This window comes from Lutra lutra, chromosome 3 (assembly GCF_902655055.1).
Source record: "Lutra lutra chromosome 3, mLutLut1.2, whole genome shotgun sequence".
Taxonomy (NCBI): domain Eukaryota; kingdom Metazoa; phylum Chordata; class Mammalia; order Carnivora; family Mustelidae; genus Lutra; species Lutra lutra.
The window spans coordinates 36,282,160-36,305,493 of record NC_062280.1 but is presented as its reverse complement, the minus strand read 5'-3'; the positions used below and the strand labels follow the sequence as shown (position 1 = coordinate 36,305,493).

General features: G+C 42.5%; 1 protein-coding gene across 10 annotated transcripts in view; it reads left to right on the top strand.

Moving 5' to 3' along the window:
• The window catches only part of COL4A4 (collagen type IV alpha 4 chain), a 122,166-nt gene that overhangs the window by 83,410 nt on the left and 15,422 nt on the right, over positions 1 to 23,334 (top strand). For all 10 annotated transcript variants that reach the window (XM_047721164.1, XM_047721163.1, XM_047721166.1 and 7 more), the window contains 10 exons: positions 1,558 to 1,665; positions 2,571 to 2,752; positions 3,591 to 3,654; positions 7,690 to 7,764; positions 12,184 to 12,291; positions 13,104 to 13,211; positions 19,036 to 19,107; positions 20,373 to 20,501; positions 20,593 to 20,706; positions 21,888 to 22,043. In XM_047721164.1, coding sequence (XP_047577120.1) covers positions 1,558 to 1,665; positions 2,571 to 2,752; positions 3,591 to 3,654; positions 7,690 to 7,764; positions 12,184 to 12,291; positions 13,104 to 13,211; positions 19,036 to 19,107; positions 20,373 to 20,501; positions 20,593 to 20,706; positions 21,888 to 22,043 — 1,116 coding nt within the window. The remainder of the gene's footprint in view (positions 1 to 1,557; positions 1,666 to 2,570; positions 2,753 to 3,590; positions 3,655 to 7,689; positions 7,765 to 12,183; positions 12,292 to 13,103; positions 13,212 to 19,035; positions 19,108 to 20,372; positions 20,502 to 20,592; positions 20,707 to 21,887; positions 22,044 to 23,334) is intronic.

Genomic DNA, 23,334 nt, shown 5'->3' with positions numbered 1-23,334 from the left:
CAATTAATCTTCTCATGTCACAAAATATTGTTCCCATTTTGAGTTTTATCCCCTAAATGTAAAAGTGTAAAAACCATAGCTCACGGATTATAGGTAAACTGGCCACAGGGGGATTTGGCTCTCAGGTGGTAATTTACTGATCTCTGAACTAGAGTAAATCCACTCTCATCCGAGCCATGAGCTATACTTCCCCACCTGTACTTAAAGAAAGAGTTTTCGGGGCACCTGGGTGGCTCAGTTGGTTGAGCATCCAACTCTTGATTTTGGCTCAGGTCATGATCTCAGGGTTGTGAGACTGAGCCCCATGTTGGGCTCCACACTCAGCGGGAGGAGGGAGGGGTCCTGTTTGAGATTTTCTCCCTCTCCCTCTGCCTGCTCCCCTGCTCATGCTCTCTCTCTCTCTAAAATAACTAATAAATACATCTTTTTTAAAAATAAAGTTTTCAAATAAAATCCTAAAAAACAGTTTTCATTACTATTAAAAAATAAAAATTTCAAGACCACTGGTGTAAATGTTCTGTGTCCATCCCTGTTACATATTTACTTCTAGCACTTAGCTGGGAGGCTGCAGTGAGTGAAGGTAACATCTCATTTCCAGTGTAGAGAATGAATGCTTGACAATTTGAGAGACAAGTGTTTTGTCCTTAAAGCACTCCGGGTAAATAACCTCCTGTATAATTTAAATTACTTTTACTTCTTGGTGAATTGATTCTACTCTTATTTTCGTTTTACTAGCCTATCTGTTTTTTTTTTTTTTTTATAAAGAATCAAGGAATCAGAGTCGCTCTTAGCTAGCTTAGATTAAGTGATGTTTGCTATGCTATTATGGTCTCCAAAATAAAAGATATAAAAAACTGATAGTACATAATATGTTAACTAACTGGAATTTAAATGAAAACTTAAAAAAAAAAATGCTCTGATTGGTGTTTGCTCCCGTGGTATAAATACCCACCGTGGCTGGTTTAAAGCTGTGAGCACTTTAACAACTGGCTTGCAAAATTCTCCACTTGTTAGTAATTGGCTCTCACCACACTGGTATGAGCCTACTCGAGCACACTTCTACAACTGGACAGTGTTTACGAAAATCGGGTAGAAACACCATGTATTCTTCCTACCTTTCAGAATTCTCTAGGTGGAGAAGCAGTTGAAATAAATGATCTTTTAATGTAAGGAAAATAAAAGAGGGTAGCTAGGAAGGGAAAGACAGGGAACTGGAAAATATGAGATGGGTGGTTCACGTTTTATAGGATGAAGAGACATATTTTAGATCTGGAACCTTTCAAGCCTATCTGCTTTCACCTAAGACTCCGAGATCCGTTTGGCTGAATTTAGCAAGCGTTCACTGATCACTCTCTGTAGCCCAGACCCTGTTGCTGGACACATTGGGAGGGGAATGCAAAAAGATCTGGCCCTTCCTTTAGGAACTCCACCGGCAATGTGCAAGCTATAAACATAAATATGGTTTAGGGAATAAAATGTAGATTTGCAAACTGGACCTGAAGGGTCTTAACGGAAGACCTTCTGTTTGTTTTTCTCTTGCATACTTAATATCTGAAGGAGCGAGAGGACCTCCAGGAGATGAAGGAGAGATGGCTATCATTTCCCAAAAGGGGAAAACGGGCGAACCTGGACCTCCAGGAGATGGTGGATTCCCAGGAGAGGAAGGTAGGTAAATGCTCGTTCTTTTTAACTGTATCCGATGTGTTGATCTTTCTAGATCATTTTGAATAAACAAGCATGAGTTTGTTTGGGAAAGGGAAGGCCACTTTCTTTAGATACAAATATACACAGATTAACCTCATGCTGCATTTTTCTTTTGCTTTTCCATGCCAGAACTTAACTAAAGTTCATACATAGGTCTAGATTTGGATATTCCAAATTAGGGTGTCAGTCCAAAGATTATACTTCTAATACCAGTTCCAGCTTTCCAGTACCCCCTTTTGTGGTGACTGGTATTAAAACAAGTAACACAGTGATGACTACCTAGGTCATTTTGACCCATGCTTCTCCACCTTCAGTGTGCCCGTGAACTGCTGGGCTCTTGTGAAAATGCAGATTCTGGATCAGCAGGGCTGGGGCAGGCCCCAACTCTGCCTTTCTAACAAGCACCATGATGCCCGTGCTCCTGCTCCCCAGAAACAGCATAGGGCAAGGACTTTACCACCACATTTGTATTCTCTGCCTTCCCGTCAAGTTCAGGTTTAGTCTGCAGGAGGGCGGGGCTCTCGTCTTGGCTCTCTCCTTAACTAGTTGTTGGGGGCAGATGTTTTTTAACTGCGCTGGGTCAGCTCTTCTTCATCTGCAAGACGAGTGTGTGGCCAAGCAGGTGACCTTGCAGGCTCATTCCTCCCTTGGAGTCGTTTCATGCCTCTCTGAGTCAATTCATGGGTGCTTTTTTCCCAGTGAGGTCAGTGAAGCCCAAAACCATCACAATGGGGCTTAGGGCAAGAACTAGGTCTCCCTAAAACCTTGGGCTTCTTCTCCTAAATATAGGACCTAAACCCTCATCCTAACTACTGTCCCACCCGGGATTTCCTAGAAGAGGTTTGTCTCACATGCAACCCCTCCAGGTGATAAAGGCGATCCTGGGATGCAGGGGAGGAGAGGAGAGCCCGGAAGACACGGACCACCTGGATTTCACAGAGGGGAGCCTGGTAGAACTGGGCAGCCAGGGCTTCCAGGCTCCCCAGGCCCCCCAGGCTCACCTGGTCCAAGAGGGATTATTGGTTTTCCAGGATTTCCAGGTGACCAGGTAAGTGGCTGTGGTTGGGGAGGAAAGAAATAATACAAACCTTTTGCTCCTGGGTGCCCATAAGGAGTCCTAATTTGCCAGTGTACATCATTGCCCTTTGACTGGCTTTTAGAATGTAAGTAAAGAATGAAGGCTTCTGGAAAGCCATGATGTGACTATAATTTCTGAACAGTGCTCATGCCTGTTTTCCCGTGACAGATGACGGAGTCCCTCACTCCACCTACTACCCCCTCCACCAGCCTAGTTTAAACAGCTCTATAGGAACTTCCCCCATGATTGCTGGTTTATCCGAGTAGAGTTCTCTGAAAAATAGCCCAAATTCCGGTATCGAAACCTTCCTATCTGATTGCAGATATCTCAGATTTTGCTGTAAATACATTTGGTCTTCGTAAGCATGAGTAAAACACCCCCCTGAGAAGCCAAGAGATACAATATGTGTCATGGCCTACATCACAGCTTATAGAAGATGGATATAATTTGCTACCCATCTTTTGGAATCAAATAGATTTTTCAAGTTTTGGGTAAAAAAAAGTCTTCTAACAAGATTTTATTTGGTATTAATTTGCTCATTCAAACCTTAATATTCAAATTATGTGATATATTTACTCTTTTATAATCAAATTAGAGAATTGGATGCTGTTGACACTTCTAATTCTGGAGTTTTAGCCACTTTTAAAGCTGGACACATGTATTAGTACACCTGCAATCCGCTTCTGATTTCCTTTACCACTGCGAATATATAGAAACTGGTTATAGAATATTATAACTGGGTCATGTTACCAACATATCATTTGTATTTGAAACCAAATTAAACTCTTTTGTTTTGTTAAACTGTCAGGGTGAGCCGGGTTCTCCAGGGTCCCCAGGACGTTCGGGAATTGATGGAATGAGAGGACCTAAAGGTATGCTTTGGAAACATAGTAGCCATCTGCCAAGTTCATAGTCCTGGGTGTTTGTAACATTGTGAGCACACACATTTGGCATGAAAAGTAGAATATATCCAACAAACTGCAACATGCAAGGGCTTCTTTTTATTTTTTCTAAGTTTTCGTTTAAATTCCAGTTAGTTAACATGGAGTGTAATATTAGCTTCAAGAGTACTGTATAGGGATTTAACATTTCCAGACATCACCATGATGACATGACAACTGCCCTCCTTCATCCCCATCACCTGTTTCACCCATCCCTCCACGCACCTTCCTTGGGGTAACCCGCAGTTTGTTCTCTATAGGTAAGTGTCTGCTTTCATTCATATATATATATATATATATATATATATATACACACACACACACACATACATACATATATATTTAAAGCAGGGTCTCTCTCTCTGTGTGTGTGTGTGTATAACATCTTCTATATCCATTCATCAAATGATCTTGGACTATTTCCATCATTCAGTTATTGTAGATAATGCTTCTGTAAACATTGGGGTGCCCGTATCCCTTGTATTCTTTGGGCAAAGACCTAGTCGTGTGATTGCTGGATCACAGAGTAGTTTAGTTTTAACTTTATGAGGAATCTCCATTCTGTTCTCCAGAGTGACCTCACCACTTTGCATTCCCACCAACAGGGCAAGAGGGCTCCGCTTTCTCCACATCCTTGCCAACACCTGTTGTTTCTTGTGTTGCTGATTTTAGTCATTCTGACAGGTGTGAGGTGATAGCTCACTGTAGTTTTGATTTGCATTTGCCTGACGATAAGTAATGTTGAGCATCTTTACATGTGTCCGTTGGCCGTCTGGATGTCTTCTTTGAAAAAATGTCTGTTCATGTCTTCTGGCCATTCTTAAATTGGATTACTCATTTTGAGAGGCATTGAGTTTTATAAGTTCTTAATATATTTTAGATACTAATGAAGGGGTTCATTTTAGACTCTGCTAAATACTCAAACACTCAAGACCCAAGTCATCCACATTTGTCATTCAGAGTCAAGAGTACCAGCTAGAAAACAGCATGCTTGCAGAGCACACAGGCCTTTCTCCTCATTGGGGTGTGTGTGTGTGGGGTCCCTCAGCAGTCTTTGTAGTGACTGCAGCTCCCACCAGATCCACATTGGTGGGCAGGTCTACCTTGGCTTGGAAGCCTTCTGCCCTAGGAGCCAATATCTCTTCTAAGGATTTTATGGATTTGGCTTTTAGGGTCCCATGACAATTTACAGGACACAGAGAAGGCCAGAGCCATGACTTCCCATCAGGTGTTAATATGTCACTTAAGAATTTCTGGGCCACATGTAATGTACAGTTGGGTTATTTTTTAGCATAAGCCAAGGGTCAGCAAGTTGTGCATGAAAGCAGCAAGACAATATGAAAACAAGAGGTATGGCTGTGTTTCATTAAACATTTATTTGCCAAAAGCTATAGGTTAGATTTGGCTTCATAGGTCTTGGTTTACCTTGTGCCAAAAACAATGTTGCCTCATAACACAGCTGATATTCTACCTTAATCAGATTTTTGGGAAACAGAAACACAAAGTTACCTGTGGGTAAAAATATTCTTAAAGAAAGAGAGGTTTCATTAACTCTTTATTCAGACAAACAAGCAAACAAAAATCAGGATATCTTAAATTGTGATATTTACCTAAAATCTTCAATATTGTTACTGTTGTATACCATTGGGTTAGTATTTTTCTTTAAATCTACTTAAATATGATTCACTGTTTTAACCTTAGCTTTAACCTCACTGTGAATTTACAGGTTTGATGAGCAGTTATATTTTACTTTAATACAGATGAAAATGAATAACTTTAAAATATAAAAGAATAAGAGAACCTTATTGGTTCTCTTATTGGCTCAGTCAGAAGAGCATGTGACTCTTGATCTCACGGTTATAAGTTTAAGCCCCACATTGGGTGTAGAGATTACTTAAAAATAAAATCTTTAAAGAAATATCATGAAATGTTAAAGAGTAATTAATGAACCACCTAAAAATCTACTCCCTTACCACCCATGAAACATGTTTTGCATTTTGAGAGACACTCCATAAGTAATATGATAGTTGCTATAAGAAAAAATGAACTGTGCACACTTATTTATTCAGAAGTAACAATCTAGATTTCTTCCTCGGAAGTAGTTACAAGTAGGGAAGTTCTCATATTTGAGTAGACACTGTATAGCATCATGGTTTAAGACTCAGTCCTCGGGGCGCCTGGGTGGCTCAGTGGGTTAAAGTCTCTGCCTTCGGGTCATGATTCCAGGGATCTGGGATCAAGCCCCGCCTCGGGCTCCCTGCTCAACGGGAAGCCTGCTTCTCCCTCTCCCACTCCCCTTGCTTGTCTTCCCTCTCTCACTGTCTCTTTCTTTGTCAGATAAATAGATAAAACCTAAAAAAAAATAAAACTCAGTGCTCTTCTACTTCCCTATGCATTTATTATAGTCCCTTTGCCTCTCTCAGAGGATAAACCTACCTCTTCTTAGGCTCTTCATACTTGTATTTGGCCGTGTTTGCAAGGAACTGAAATGCACTCGTGGTCCATGGGGTAAAAGCTGCCTCCTGAAGCCCACCATAAGGCTAACGAAACCCACCCCAACAATCCCTGGTTTCTCTCTTGAGACTATTCCGTTTTTCTTTATGGCCTGGCTTTTACTTGCCTACCAGCTGGCTTCATCACTCTCTATTCAGTATCCTTTCTGGATCTTTCTGGATATGTTTGGATTGCAAGCATGTTCTGCATCAGAGCATCATGATAACGACATCATGATGGTCTTTTTGATTGCTGCCTCAATAACCAACAACCTCACATTCTTGCTTTTTTATTCCAACTTCTCAAGGAAAGACTTGCTGACCTGAGAAGGACAAGATTTGTACCCCTCAAAGAATCAGTCACAATTAGGAGTAGCGTCAGCTAGAAGAGAAACTTCCACAAATGTGGGTGGGACTCCTTTGACAAGGGTATGGGTAGGAAGGTATTATAAATCACACTTAATTGACTCTTATTCTCTCTTATAATCCCACCTGTTGTCTTGCCCATTCCTACCACACAATTTTAAGACTTCCATTCGTAACTGACTCCTAGCCATAAGTCCTGTGTCCAGAAGAATGCAGCAGCCGTGTGGGACAACTCTGTGGTACTGTGGGAGCCGTTGCCTACAGTAGCCTTGGGATGTGTGTTCTCTTGTGAAGTCATCAATAAAGTATGCCTTTGTAATTTTGTTTTTATAAAGACACTGAGTTGAGCTTCCCTTCACAGAGCTTGAAATGTGATTATAGTAGCTAAAACGGGGCAGCTTCTGCTTTTTGTTTCTAAAATACCATCTAAGAATATCATTGGTCAGTGCTAAGTAATTTCTTACATAGATACCTAAATTTGAGACTATTTTTGGGAATTTAAGAATTCAAACTTATTGTCAATCGGAGAAAGACAACTATCATATGATCTCCCTGATATGAGGAAGTAGAGATGTAACATGGGGGGTTTGGGGGGTAGGAAAAGAATAAATGAAACAAGATGGGATCGGGAGGGAGACAAACCATGAGACTCTTAATCTCACAAAACAAACTGAGGGTTGTGGGGGGGTGGGGGGGTGGGGAGGTTATGGACATTGGGGAGGGTACGTGCTATGGTGAGTGCTGGGAAGTATGTAAACCTGGTGATTCACAGACCTGTACCCCTGCGACTAATAATACATTATATGTTTATAAAAAAATTGAAAAAAATTATTAAAAAAAAGAATTCAAACTTATTAAGATCTATAGTTTCTTATGATTGTTATGAACAAAAAAATGTGTGTGTGCATGTGTGTGTGTGTATGTGTGTGCTTAAATCACATCTTGCATCTATGTTTCCATTGTTTTTATATAAAAAAATTTTTTTCAAAAACTCTTCTGGAATATTTGAAGATAAACTCTAAAGACAAATATGACAGTTATTAAGTCACATGTATGAACTAAAATTAAATTCTCTTAAATAATGTTATGTGCATTTTATCACTTACAGGAGACAAAGGTGACCCTGCAAGTCAGTTCGGCTTCCCTGGTCCAAAGGGTGAACCAGGTGGCCCTGGATGTCCAGGTAGAGCTATAGCTACGTGTTTTTCTTATTGAAACAAAAGAGAATAGGGGCAACTTGGTGGTTCAATCAGTTGAATGTCTGGGTCTTGGTCTTGGCTCAGGTCTCGATCTCAGGGTCATGAATTCTGGCCATGTTGGGTTCCACGCTGGGTATGGCACTCTCTGCTCAGCGGGGAGCCTGCTTCCTCCTCTCTCTCTGCCTGCCTCTCTGCCTACTTGTGATCTCTGTCTGTCAAATAAATAAATAAATAAAAATATCTTTAAAAAAAATCAATAAATTTGGTTTGAGAAATAGAGCAATTACTTTATACTCTTTGTGGGCAATAATTATATCAATATTTTCTTCCCCCTTTACACACTAAGATACATGTCAGAAGGATTATAAACACCGCCACCACATCCTTGGCCTGGAAGGACATCAGGATTATAAACCAGGGATTCTCAGTCTTTTTCCACCACGACTCCCATGACCTATGATGTTGAAATAACAATCCACTCTCCTTGACATGCCCAGATTTTGACATGGTCAAAAATGATTATTGCAAGCAAATAAAGCTAGACTATTTCATAATCACTAGAATTATAAATGATACATTAGCAGTAACCACTCACACTGGCCATCGCTTCAGGTTGTTACTCTAGCCCTTTCTTTCCTACTCAGAAAATCACATGTGAATGCCAGTGAGGAGTGCCATTGTTGAGGTATCACACAGTATCTCAGTTATTAAATATCTAATTTACTAAAACCCAAACCAAAAGAAAAAAAAAGTAAAACTTCATCACCAACAATGAATATAAACTCTTCAAAATGGTACTTTGTGTATCAGTGATAGCTGACACGTAATCCCTCAGAATGGATAGCCATGTACCTGTGATCTCTTACCTTCCCCTCAAAACAGTGGCTGGCTACAGTGCATGACCCACCATTGATGAAATATACATGCCTTTTAACTTAGTAATTTTACTTGTAAGAATTTATCTTAAGTCAGTTACCAGATGAATGGATAAAGATACATGGACAGGGATATTCATTGCATGAAAAGAACAAATGCCATCCACAAATGATAGGTTAAAGAAGTACGCACAATCTTATTCAGTTGGTAGTGGATAGGTTTAGGTCTGTCCCTTGTAAGTTAAAATATCTCACATTAATAGGTTTGTGCATTTTATTTATTTATTTGAGAGAGATAGAGAAAGGGGGTGAGTGGGAGGAAGGGGAGAGGGAGAGAGAGAGTATCTCAAGCAGAATGCCCACTGGGCACAGAGCCCGACTCGGGGCTGGATCCCAGGACCCTGAGATCATGACCTGAGCTGCAATCAAAAGTCAGCCGCCCAACTGACTGAGCCACCCACATGCCCCTTGTTTCGTGCATTATCTTAAAATTCTCTTTGGCAGAAGTCATGTTTCATTATATACAACAGAAAAAGTATCAGAGCAGAAGTATCATCAGGAATTTAAGGAGCACCTGGGTGGCTCAGTTGTTAAGCCTCTGCCTTCAGCTCAGGTCATGATCCCAGGGTCCTGGGATGGAGCCCCGCATCGGGCTCCCTGCTCGGTGGGGAGCCTGCTTCCCCATCTCTCACTCGCCCTGCTTGTGTTCTCTCTCTCATTGTATCTCTCTCTGTCAAGTAAGTAAATAAAATCTTTAAAAATATATATATTTTTTGTTTTTATACCATAAGATTGCTAAAATAGAAGTTTAACAGAAAAACAAGCTTGCTACAATGGCAAGAATTTTTCCACTCTTCTTCCATGTTGGTCTTTTACCTCTGACATGGTCAAATGGGCTTAAATAATGCAGTGTTTTAATGAAAATGTACAGCTTAAATGTACATTTGGAGGGGGAAGTAGTTTTGAGGTTAACATTATGGAGGTTCATATTAAGTATCAGAGTAGGAAAGAAGCCTTGAGAAGGGAAACCAGGGTTCAAAGTCAGTCTTCCTTAATACTGCCCATGTGGTCCTGGGCAAGTTGCTTGTCACCTTTGAGCTCAGTTTCCTCACTTGTAAACTGGCCCCATGCATAATTATAGGATTGTTCTGAAGATCAAATAAGATTCCTTAAAAGCAGGTGGTAAATGGAAAGTTCCATTTTTACTGGTATTTTTATGTAAACCATTAAGATAGTAAGATTTTACAAGCTGAAACTAGTCCAAAATGGAAGCCTTTAATATTACCTAGTATTTTAAGTGAAAAATTATAAATCTGAGTTATTTTATACTTGGGCTAACTTTTTCAAGGAAATTTATGTTAGCATAATTTCCCTCGTATCCTGCAGTTATCACCATTGAAACTGTTCCTTTTCTCATATGCTGTAGCTTTAGTTTAAAATTTCTAAATTAGGGGCGCCTGGGTGGCTCAGTGGGTTAAAGCCTCTGCCTTTGGCTCAGGTCATGATCCCAGGGTCCTGGGATCGAGCCCTGAGTCGGGCTCTCTGCTCAGCAGGGAGCCTGCTTCCTCCTCTCTCTCTGTCTGCCTCTCTGCCTACTTGTGATCTCTGTCTGTCAAATAAATAAATAAAATCTTTAAAAAAATAAAATTTCTAAATTATGTCATATGTTATTCACCAGCACAGAGTCTACCTAAATATGCAAATTCCATTGACTGGGAAAAGCTGCATTGATTGAATTTGAACGAGCCCAAGAGAAAGCATAGAACTGCTACCTATCTCAGGGGATTTTAAATGAGTGTCCTGGGTTTAGTTTTCTACTTGTCTCTCCCCCCCCCACCCTGAACCCCTTTTACTTCAATGAGAAAATATAGCACAGATGAATTCAGAAGTTCGGTTCTTAACACAAGTATGACAGGGGAGGCAAGCCTCAGTATTTCCATTTGGAGATTAGAGTAACACTGCCTTACCTTAACTGCAGTAATGTTTACAGGATAAATAACATAACACACAGTGAGGTTCATAGATCTTAAATTCCATCAGGGAGCAGGCATAGACTAACAGAGGCTTGTTTCGTGTGTGTTCTAATAAATAATGACTGTGCCTACTGCTAATCCCCCACCTTGGGTCTGTAAATCCAGAATCATGTATTCTATTTGTAGACTCAGCTGGCTAATTTCATCACAGACTATTGGGTTATCCTGTAAGTCTGAATTGTATTAAAGCAATACATTGTAAATAAACCTGGGGAAATAGTCATCTTCTTTAGTAATCAAAGAAATGTAACTAAAGGGAGCCTCAGGTAGTGTTTTCTTCTTACAGAATTAGCAGGAGAACAAACCGACAAACTCACAAGTCCCGAGTGAGCACAGGGCATGCACTTAGAGTTGTTGTAACCATGTACACAACAGTGATGGGAATTAGGGCACCATTTACCCAGACCACCTGACCGCCTCTGTCAAGAACAGAATGGTCTATTCTCAAAGACTAAGCAGCAGCTGAAGTGTTCTCTTCAGCAGGTCTCCGTCCTGAGAAAGAGACTGTAGTGGATTTTTTTTTCTTTAACTTAAGGCATGTAACCACCAGATGCAGTGTGTTTCTGGAATGAGAGCCGGTGTGGACAAACCAGTGTGAAGGACATTAAGGGCACAAGTGGGAGAACCCAAGTATGGAATGAGTACTAGAGGATATTAATGATTGGTATTAATTTTCTTGGCTGTGATGATGTTATTTGGGCCATGAAGTAAAATGGTTTTTTCAGGCATACCTCTTAAAGTATTTAGCGGTGGAATTCCGTGATGTCTGTGATTTACTTTAAAATACTTCAGCAGTTTGAAATGCAGAAAACTGAACCAAAATGTACTATGTTACCTAGAAATTCTACTCCTAGGAATTTTTCCCAAGGAAATAATTTGAGAAAAATGGATTAAAAATGTATAAAGATCATTATGCATAACAGCAAAGAGAAATAACTTGAATGGCTAATAGTAAGAGAAAATTAGGTTAATTAATTTATTAAGATTAACTCAATAAGCTATCAGCTGGTCTTTTTGAAACAACAATTAGAGGGGCACCTGGGTGGCTCAGTCAGTTAAGCATCTGACTCTTGATCTCAGCTCAGGTCTTGATTTCAGGGTTGTGAGTTCAAGCCCTGTGTTGGGCTCCACGCTGGACATGGAGCCTACTTTAATAATAATAGTAACAATAAGAAGAAGAAGGAGGAGGAGGAGAAAATAATAGCAAATTTGGAAAATTACTTATAATACAATGCTAATTTTAAAAAATCAGAATATAAAACTGGGGGACTTATTTGCACATTGTTATACACGTGAGAAATTGTATGAAGGTGGTAGGATTAAAGATGTTTTGTTTTCAATTTTTCCTTAGTGTTATCTTTTCAACAGAAAAATTGTAAATGTAAACAAGTACTACTAGAAAAGGATGTCAAGTCCTGAAATTAGAGGTTTTATAGATGCACGGCCTCAAAGACCAATCCACAATTACTCAGATGCTTGATTCTTCCTTCTTTAGGACATCCCGGAGTACCCGGCGATCAGGGCTTGCCTGGTGTTCAAGGCCCCACAGGACCACCAGGAAGGCCAGGATTACCTGGTGCCTTTGGACCACCCGGGTGTCCAGGTATTTTGAAAGGAACCTGGAAACTTCCAGAGTACTCATCTATCTTCTAGTGTATCAGAAAGAGCCAACCTTCCCTTAGACTCTGCCACTTCCCAGGCCTGTGACTCTGGAGAAGTCACTCACACTTACCTGTACCTCACCCATAGGGTGGAGTTAGTCCAGTCCCATGGGGCTGGTCTGGGAGTAAACCAAGACAACACCTGTCAAGAACCTAGCAATGTGCCAGGCACAAAGTGAGGGTCTGACAGATAGAAGCGCCTTCCCATCCCTCCTTAATCCCCTTGCCATCCAGATGCTGGTTTTCTTCTCTCCTTTAGATTTAAGGCACATATCACATGGACAGCACAACCTCTTACGGCTCCTCCTCTTGCCGATGCGGAATACAGTGAAAGTTTAAAATTATAAAAGGCGGGCGCCTGGGTGGCTCAGTGGGTTAAGCCGCTGCCTTCGGCTCAGGTCATGATCTCAGGGTCCTGGGATCGAGTCCCGCATCGGGCTCTCTGCTCAGCAGGGAGCCTGCTTCCCTCTCTCTCTCTCTCTCTGCCTGCCTCTCCATCTACTTGTGATCTGTCAAATAAATAAATAAAATCTTTAAAAAAAAATAAAATTATAAAAGGCAACAGTGATCACTCCAAAGTGATTTGCTCCCTCTGAGGTTAAGTGTAGTTTTCTTTCTAGAGTTAGAGGTCTAGGGGGAAAAAGTGATAAGACAATGTTCGAGGGAGCCACCTGTTAAGAGCACAGATGACCTTCCCTGTGAAGGTAATTCATATCTCATCTGGGTGTCTGCAGAACCTCCCTCTCGTCCTCAGGTACTCAAGGGGCGCCTGGGCTGCAGGGACCTCCAGGAGAAACGGGGGATCCTGGGCCAAGAGGCATGGTGGGAGATCCAGGGGCACCGGGGCTCCCAGGAATAAAAGGTGAGTGGAAAGGAAGCCTGACCCTTGAGGGCAAATTGACAGCGCCTTTCCTGTGCCCAGTGACACTGCTCTTGGTCATGGCTCCTTCCTATTTCCCACAGATGTCCTTAATTAGCTCCTTCTTCTCACTCAGAGCTTCAGGCAGGGCATCTCGGCTCTCTGCCAGCCTTCGACCAAAATGACGGTGCTGCCATCTTTGAGAACATTTCTCTCAGCGTTTTCTGTAATGCTCAGGCCTCTTCACTTATTCTCTCCTTAAGATAGTTAAGCTTCTGTTATGTTCTAGATTGTGTGTTAGACACTGGGTGTACAATTCTGGAGAGAATTGACATTGTTACTGCCTTCTTGGATCTCACAATGTAGTCCGAGAGTTGTATTAGAAGCCTACCTGTAACTACATTTACCATTACACTGAAAAACATAAATGTAAAAAACAAAACAAAAACAAAAACATAAATGTAACTACATTTACCAATTGTGGTATGTGCAGGTAAGAGAATATAAATGCTATGGAGAAAGAGTTACCAATATTCTTTATCTTTGTTAGATAAAGAAACATTTTTTTCTTGGTTGAATTTTTGGTCGCTATGAGTCATCGAAAACTCATTATATGTTTCATTACAATAATACCATATACCCTGTTGTACGTCCTGTATTTGGTTATTAACAAAAACCCATGCCCCTCCATTCCTCTATGATACTTACTCCTCTTCAGTCCATTTCTTCCATTTTAGAAAAAAATGTTTTTCCTGGGTACTTTGTGCACACCTGTAGTGTAGCATGTATGTCCTATACATTTGTATGTTTAAAAATCTTTCTCACCAAGTAAAACATGATTTTTATATCCTTGGCACCCAGTGGATACCCAGTAAGTCTACTGGATGGTTGTGGTAAGTATTTTAAAATTTGTGAATAAATTAAAAATAGAGGGCTGGACAAGTAGAAGAATGGACAGCTGAGCTAGTAGCTATGAAGTTGAAGGTCTTCGCTTGAATAGCAGATGAAGAGTCAAGCCTTGCTTAGTAGATTTCTATAACTAAGATTCTCTTTTCCCACCTTCCTCCCCTTACCTTCTGCTAGTTGACTCATCCATGTACCAAATTTTGGTTAAATAGAAATCACTTCTACTCGGAAGAGTTGGTAACCCCTCCTTTGGGCTTGTTTCATTGTTTTGAAAATCCAAATTAAAATTTCCCACTCTTTCATCTCTTCCCTCACCAAAGAACTTTCACATAGTGTTTGTTTCCCAATACGCAGTAGTGTGGTATGTAGGACCTGGTGCAACTCTGCAGGGAGGGAGGCCCTTTATTCTGGAGCACTGGTACTTTATGTATTTCCATGCGGCCAAATATTATTTGGCTTCTGGTTCCCATAACTAAACAAGACATCTTTGTACTGTTCTTCTCCCTTTTCATTGACATTTAATGTGAAGTCCAGTGATTGGTAATAAATTTAGGATCTCAAGCAATGGCATAATTTATTATGTTGTGCTAGTCACCCTACTGTACTTCATTAATTTTTGATGTAGTATTCCACAATTCATTGTTTGCGTGGAACACCCAGTGCTCATTGCAATACACGCCCTCCTTAATACCAGGTATAATTTTTTTTATGTTAAAAGCTTATCTAGTAATTGTGGCTGTTTGCTGTCCCTGGAAATCCCTGAAGCCCTGGTGGGGTATTCTCCAACACTTTTTTGAACGTCTGGAAGATGAAATTGGTAAAAACCCAAAAGGAAACATTTCCATCATGAACCACTCCTACTGCATTTCCCCGTCATCTTACCCTCTTGGTTTAATAAAAATAGCAAGGATCTTCAAACATCTCAGTGCCATAACAATAGACACTCAGTTTGACTAAAATGACTAGGCTCAGGTTACTATTGCTGATTTGTCCTGCTCTTGAATTAGTTCGCATTTATTAAATCATTTCACTATGGTATGTTATTAAAAAACCAATAGCCAGTGATGTTGATTGAGTAACAGAATCGCTCGAAAAATGATCTCCAACCACATCAGAGTCCTGTGCTATAAAATAAAGGGTTTGTCAAGAGACAGTGGGGAAATGACTCTGTCAGCCCAAATATTCACCCCAGCACACAGACAGACGCTGCAGTGGTGCCTCCTGGCCATGCAGCGACACTGTTTCTCTGCAAACAGCCCAACGAATGACCTGTCTTTAAAAACCAAACCAAACCGAACCGTGAATACATTCCTAAAAGTGAAAACGTCCACAGTATAAATCCATTGTTGCAGTTTATCATGCTGTTACAAAAATGAACCGCACTCCAGCAGAAACACTTTGATCTGAGAAACTAAATATTTGAAGTATGTTCTAAATAAGTCAAGGGGACTGATTATCTTGTTTGAACAAACCAGCTGTTGAACTCCAAAGTTGTTTGCTCTGCTGGAACGGGCCATATGGATTCTGAGTCCTGCTTGTGTTCAATCAGATTTAAACCCTAACTTAAACATATGCTAAAAATGGCTTGATTTGTAGGTTTAAATGTTCAAGCACATATGCCCTCTAAAGGGAAGACACTCGGTTCCTCGTTGGGCGTTCATGAGATTGGAATAATGAAAATCTAAAGACAACTGCCTGCTCCATGGCAACAACCGTAAAGATGTGGATTGGGTTGTTTTGGCTGGTGGCAAAATGTTTCCTCAGAAAAAAGGCACCTCGAAATATCTTTTATCTGGAAAGAAATGCTATCATGTTAGAGCTGTGGAAATCATGGGAATGTTCTCCCCCTTTCTCTACGGGCGGGGGGGCGGGGTGTCCCTTCTGGCCCTGCCCCCACAGCACTTACCACTCCTGAAGTAATTGCCCATTTGTTCTGTCATGTCAGGGACTGCTTCTCTCGTGCTCTCCATTGTCTTGTCAGCCAGCTGTCACCGAGTATATTTGGGGATGGGAGCTCCGGGGTTAGGAGACCATGTCTTTATGCTCTTGCGCCTATCCTCAGTAGGCAGTCATGTAGTTTCTGAACTAAAAAACATATATATCTTATTTCAGATTCTGTTTTGATACATTTTCAACTGTGTTCAACCATTACCTTAGTTACATGGATCCCTTTCCCATCGCCTTTCACGTTCCGGTGACCAGCTGTCCGAGTTTGCCTGGGACGGAGGGTGCCTCAGAACGCCAGAGCTGGGCAAGTCCCCCTCGCACAGGGACAAGGTGGTCATCCCATTAAATGTAAAAACCTGTACAAAGGCCACTGGGGATAGAGTGGCATTTTCAGGCTTTAGAACAAAAGAAAACCTCAGTGAGGACCTAGTCTCTGAGTGGGCTTGCTAACCAGGATGGAGGCTGTGATTCCCATTAGGGCTGGAGCAGGAGATTCGATTCTCTGACCGGGCTGGGTAGAAGGGAGAGCACCCCCGCCCGTGAGCATAGGGAGGGGCAGCCTTACGTGAAGGGTGTTAAGCAGGAGGATGGCCAGAGAGGTGAATAAAAAATCCTCATTACCAAAGAATGTGCTTTGTTAGCTTAATTGCCTCTCATCTGCTCTGTATATATTTTATGCATGAACAACTTTCTGATTTAGAGATGGGATTGATAAAAAGCTTTCAGTAGAAAGGAAAAATTGCCCTTAAAATCCTACCCAGATGTAGCTGCATTCAATTTAGAAAGATAACATTGGGTCAGATAAGGGTCGGCCAGTTCAACAATGGTGAGGGGCTGGGCCTGTGACAGCCCGGGATCTGGATGCGTTGATGGGACAATGGAGAGTTGGCAGAAGCTGAGACATTCCACCCCAGCTAAGTCCCCAAGCCATCAATCTTGGTGGCTTCAGCTGGAGATCAAAACACATTGAAATAGCAAAGTGTTCTCAAAAAATTTATTATCATTTCAGATAGATTGCCATAAATATCCAGATTTGGCAGATGAAGAAGGTCTGTGTGTTCTTTTGGTGCAAACTTGAAACGTTGGCTCATTAAGAGGAAAGAGGATTGAAAAATAAACTCAGCCAGAACTGTGAAAAGTGGTTAGGAAATAAGAGCTTTAGGAAAAATAAGGGTGCATTCCCATTTTGGGGGGGTGGGGATGAGAGAATGCGGCTCCTTTGCACCAATCTAAAGTTTAAGTTTAAAAACAGAATAACCATCCATTTCAAGTACTGATAATAAATAGAGTGAAACTAGCTAAGTGTTCCCTCTTTTAATAAGAAGCCCACAGAGGACTTGCATTAATGAGTAGTAATAATTAGCACTTAAATTATTTATACACAAATGGATGCCTCTAACTTCACCAAACCTTATTCCTCCCATAAATTTATTAAAGAATGTGTAACATGCAAATCGACATTGTGCCCCCTCCTTCCGACAGCTTTCTCTCCACCCGTTCACGTCCCGGCACTCCCTGTGGAACATTTCCTCATTCACTCATTCATGCATCCACTCACCCATTCAACCAACACCTACTGAACACCAACTGTGTGTCACATGCTAGACAGGGGCATGGGATGACTAAGACGACCCGATCTTGCACTCAATTAATTTATCCAAAGTAATCCAGTCATCCAGACTCACTTGTGTGGTATGGGACAGGCACCGGCAGAAGGGCATCAAGGGAGCTCTGTGCAGGTTTCATGGGGTAACTGAGGGCCATTTGATGTGTGCTAGAACACTGCGATTGCAAATGACAGGGATGTGGCCCCAAACTGAGTGACGGGCTGGACGGCTCTCAGCCTTCAATGAAGATCCACCGATGAATTTGGAAGGTCACCAGGTTTGGCCAGGGGCTGAGCAGAAGATGGTTTCCCCCAAATCCATGAGACAAGACATGTATGAATCGCCTGGCAGAGGGCCCTGCTCCCAGAATTGTATCAGTCGTCTGTCTTCTTCCCTTCCTCCCTCTCTCCTTCCCTCTGCCTGTCCCTTGTTTGTCTCCTCTACACTTATAGAAGTGTAAATCTCTACACTTATAGAAGTATCTGTATGTTATAATATAAATGTATTTTAGATACTTCATGCATTTATCTATTTATGAGTCTATAGACTGATGGGTGTTCAGTGTTCACTGACAGCTTACTTCGGGAAGTCAGGCTGGTAGATATCTGTCTCCTTGGAGGACTACACTGATGCCTGGCAGAAAGAAATCATACCTCATTACAGAGACTGGAGTTTCCAATGATTGTTATGAAATAAATTGAGTTTCAGTAAAGAGGTATCAGAGTGATTCATTTTGAAGGAAGTCATGGCAAAGAAATAGTGCTAACCAAACCTGCCCTGCAAGCTTCTTCTTTCTGAGTAGTACGGAATTTGAAGAAAAGTTAGGTAGGTCATGTATTCCCCAGTTTGCCACAGGCCTCATGTGTCCTTATTGTCTTACTACCTTTACCTGACTAGATCCCAAAGAAATTAGTATCTACAGACCACGGTGGAGTGGACAGGTCCTGAACCTGGGTGGAAGGAGGCCTAGGTTTGCTCCGATCCGATCTCTTTTCTCTCATCTAGGATAAGTTCGTTGTCATAGAACCTAACGTTCCTTCCTACAAGAAGATTCAGTAATTCTAGACTATCTGGATAGAGAGATGTCCACAATATGGTCATAAACCAAGAGCACTATGTTAAAACCAAAGAAACGTGCTACCTGTGTTGCAGAAAATGTCCATCAAATGAAAATGTTAAATAATAACCACTGGTATGGTTTTAGCCTTGATAATGACATCTAGACAGTGTGACCTCAGGGCTCCCGCCTGGAGAATCTGTCGGTGGCCATCAGCCAATCATCCCCTGGGTGGTGTCCGGGCCGAGGGGCCGGTGAACTTCAACACTGGGTCTTCCCTGGTGGGTCACAGGCCTGTGATGTGTTTCAGGTCCCTCCGGGGCGCCCGGTCTGAACGGCTTGCATGGTTTAAAGGGTCAGAAAGGAGCCAAAGGCGCTTCAGGTAAGAGAAAATCCTTTGCCTAGACCGAACTGCAGTCAGCAGGCTGTGAGAAACTGCCAGTATTCCTTCACGACACACGATGTGGGGTGCCAAAACTAAGAAACTGGCTTAGCTGGGAGACACAGTACTGGACTGTTCTTAGTACTGAAGATGACTTCTCTAAAAAGGACCCCTGGGAAGACCTAAACCTAAAACCTAGAAAGAATAGTTGGTTATCAGTGTCTTTTGTTGGTGTTGCTTGGAGCTATCTCTCTGCTAAAAATATTCTGAATAATTGCTTAGGTGGAACTCAATTTTTAAATGCTACAAATGACAGAGAGTTGGGAGTTTTTTGTTTTTTGTTCTTTTCTTTTTGGTATTAAGTGTAGTGATGGCAAGTACGGCCACATGGGTCTAATGAGTACTTTTCACACCCTCAACCGGCTGCTGTTCAAACAAGTTACTCGAGCAAGTCGCTGTTACCTTTGCTACCCCAGATAGGTTCATCGTCAGCAACTGCATTTGAGCTTGTTCTGGGATTTTAGTATAGGGCTCGTGTGTTGCTTTAGTGTCTCAGAAAAACAGCCCACAGTCAGACAAGGCAGCTGGCATCTGACACGGCGGTGGGAGGGTGTTTGGCCCAGGGCTGGGTTGTCGTGCTGCTGGGTTTGACATAGTTGCTGGAGAGAGGCAGAATCTTGATATGTGTGCAAGGCCAAGAATTAATTCAGGTCACAGAGGATTCATTTTAGAGGCTCCTCCGAATAGTCTGATAATGTATGTACTTCCCCCAAGAAACCAGTGACATGCTCCTGCTGCAGTGTGGACCTCCTCTGTGGTTGTTACTAACATGCCAGGTTCCCCCTGAAATGTCAAACTAGTGTATTCAGCTTACTATTATTATTATTATTATTGTTGTTGTTATTATTATTCCTTATGGCTGGATCTCATTTGGTTTCACTCCTTCTGGGGTAGAGGTTGGAATGTTGATATGTTGTTGGTTTTTTTGTTTTGTTTTGTTTTTGTGTTTGTTTTGTTTTAACCGGGGAAATAATCGTAAAATAAGCCTATGGCTGACCTGCAGCGGGTCGTGTAATGGGGCATGAGAGGGAAGGTGATGACTGACTCAGGGAGAGCTTACAGCATAGGGGCCACCACTACAGCAGGCAGTCGGGCTCAGCACGACCCGCTGGGTCGCTGTCACCCCGTCTGGAAGCTGTTCTTTTCCAGGAGCAGCAATAGGGACAAACCGAAAATGCAGAATTAATGCTGTTTCCCTCTTCAAGGTTTACACGAAGTGGGCCCACCTGGTCCAGTGGGCACACCCGGGCTAAAAGGGGCGATGGGAGACCCTGGGAGTCCAGGAATTTCTCCCCCAGGCCCTTCTGGAGGAAGAGGTCCCCCCGGCCCCCCAGGTAAGAAGCAGCATGCTTTGCCCCTCTTAGTAACTAAATTCAAACCTTCCAAATGTAACGAGGCTGACATCAGAAACACGTCCCTTCTCAGGGAGACCTGGATTACCTGGTCTGGCAGGTGCCACAGGAAGAGCTCCTGAAGGGGACATTCCTGACCCAGGTCCACCCGGAGATCAGGGACCTCCTGGCCCCGACGGTCCAAGAGGTATGAGAACATCCCAGCAAAGGATGGTAACCCTCTCCCTTCCTTACATGCTGCCAGCTCCAGAGGGATGTAGGACCTGAGAAAAGCAGAGCTGAAGCCCGTGAGCAGCCCCATCGATCTGGCAGATGGAAAAGGCAGAGTGTGGGCAGTGCTGGGCTGTCAGAGCCAGGCCTGGGGCCGGAGCGCTCCCGCACCTGCTCCCTGGGTGTGCACTGACTCTCAGCGGGCCTCTCCCATTGCCAGCACCAGCGTCATGCTGAGCACAAGGGTGCAGAACAGGAGGCAGGACAGACTCTCACCCTGCCTGGTGGTCTCCGGCACCTCCCATGTGAACCACCGCCCCCAGCCAGCCAGCTGACTGTGCCGGGGGCCTGGCACACACAGGAACAGAACGTCTTCAAGAGCTGCTCACAGCACTTGTTCCCCTCGGCACTTGGCAGGGACAACGGCCAGCAAGGCAATATTTCACAGAGTGGGGTCTGACCAGAGCCGTCAGGGGCCTGGGGACAAGAGCTGTGGCACCGTGGACTTTTGCAAAGTGCACAGTCATGTCCTAATAGCTCACAGAGCTCCTTCGGACAGACCCAACCCACTGCCTTTATATTTTTAGGGTTTTAGTCAGGGTGGGCTAAAGATTATGGGATCCTATTTGATGCTGGGAAAAATTAAATGTTCAAAAATATGCTAGGCAGTGTAGAAGCTAAGTAGGAGTAGAAGTTGGGCTCACTTCCTGGGTAGACACCTGTTTTCAAATAGGATTAAACATTTAATTTTCATCAGCCAGATTTTTGTCAAAAGCCTGTCATCTATGTGTCTGTCTGCCCATCTGTCCTTCTGTCTGTTCATCCGTCCTTCTACCTATCATATTAAAGCAGTGGGATGACAATGCAAAGAAAAGCCACAAACCTTTGCTTCCAGACGGGCTGCCTTGGAAGGGAAAGAAGGCTTTCTGTATGCTCATTTGTCTAACTGTTCACAACAGACCATTTACACCCTCTCCCGGCTTGGGGGCTCCATGAGACAATCCCTGTTTTCCTTCAGATATTGTTGACTTTTTTGTTCTTCTGATTCTCTCCGTCTCTTGCTTGCCTTTGGTTACTTTCCTTAAGAAGCTCTCAGGTAACCTGCAGTCATATTTGTCTTTGACTGAAAGAAGATTTTTGCCTCCTCCTTGTGGTCAGGAGCGCCTGGGCCCCCAGGCCTCCCTGGAAGTGTCGACCTTCTGAAAGGGGAACCAGGAGACTGTGGTCTGCCAGGACCTCCAGGTCCCCCGGGCCCACCCGGCCCTCCAGGACGCAAAGGCTTCCCAGGATGTGATGGAAAAGATGGCCAGAAAGGTAGGCATGCAAGTTGTTCCTTAAGTAGTGCATGAAAACTTTTGTTACCTTGACCTTCAGGGTCTGGTGTTCTGTACCCCTGGGAGGTAACTTCATTTCCTACAGACATAGTCACGGCATTTTGGTAGTGCCCCGACTTTTCCAGAAAGTCCTCAAGTTTGGGTAACATTTGGATGAGTAAGAGGAAAAAAACACAAGTTCAACTTCAGCCCCTAATAACATGCTCTCACAGACACTCACACTAAAGATCCATCAATATAAACTGCGGCAGGTGCTCCGAGTAAGGGAGTAATCTTCTAGACCAGAACCGGACAATAGAAATATAACACAAGCGACACCTGTAATGAAAAGGTGTGGTAGCCCCATTTTAAAGAGTAAAAAGAAATAAGTGAAACGAACTTTCCTATTTCCTTTAACAAATATATTCCAATATTACTGCTTTAGCATATCATCATTGATATAAATTATCAGTGCAATGATCAGGGCTGTTCCTAACGACCTAGTTCCTCTCCCAGATAAGATGCTCCTCCCCCCCAGCTCTGAAGTCTGGCGCATGTTTTATGCGCTCGAGACAACCCAGTCTGGACGCGCCATTTCAGCGGTTCAGCAGCCACATGCAGTTAGTGGCTTCTGTGTTGGACAGTTTGGGTTTAGACTGCTGACCTTTCTGTTTCATATTAGTGAAAGAGTCTCTGTTATCAAATTCTCCCATTATTTAAAGCTAAAATATTTTTTAAGTCACTTTTACTTAACTGCGAATATTTGGGGATATTTGTTTTTAGTCACCAGGTTTTCAGAGAATTACTCAGTTCATTAGAACTTTTTTGTTGAAAAGGAACCAATATTGGTTGTCCATTTTAACTCCTTTCCGTCACAGATAAGGAAGATGGATAGAGAAGCAACTGTCACAGTCTGCCCAATAACTGGCTGAATGTGAAATAAAGCAAAAGATTAGGGCAAAATGAAGACCAAAATTACCATAAGGCTGCCATGTTTACAGTGCAAAGGGCATCCCTGTAATGGTGCAGTATACAACTTGCACAACAGTACACAATAACCCTCCCTCAACTTTATTAGCAATAAAATCAATTTTAGAGAATGTGGCCTATATCTGCAGATATGTGGGCTTCTGGTTATCGAACCCCAGAATCGGACAAACATGCAAGCCTGCTAGTCACCAAAAGGAAGGAAAAGGCTAACTATATAACCTTGTTCCTTAACCAAACAAGATACTTCTTCTTCCCAGTTACTGCCCTAGAGAATGAAACTTTACCTGGAAATATTCTTCAGG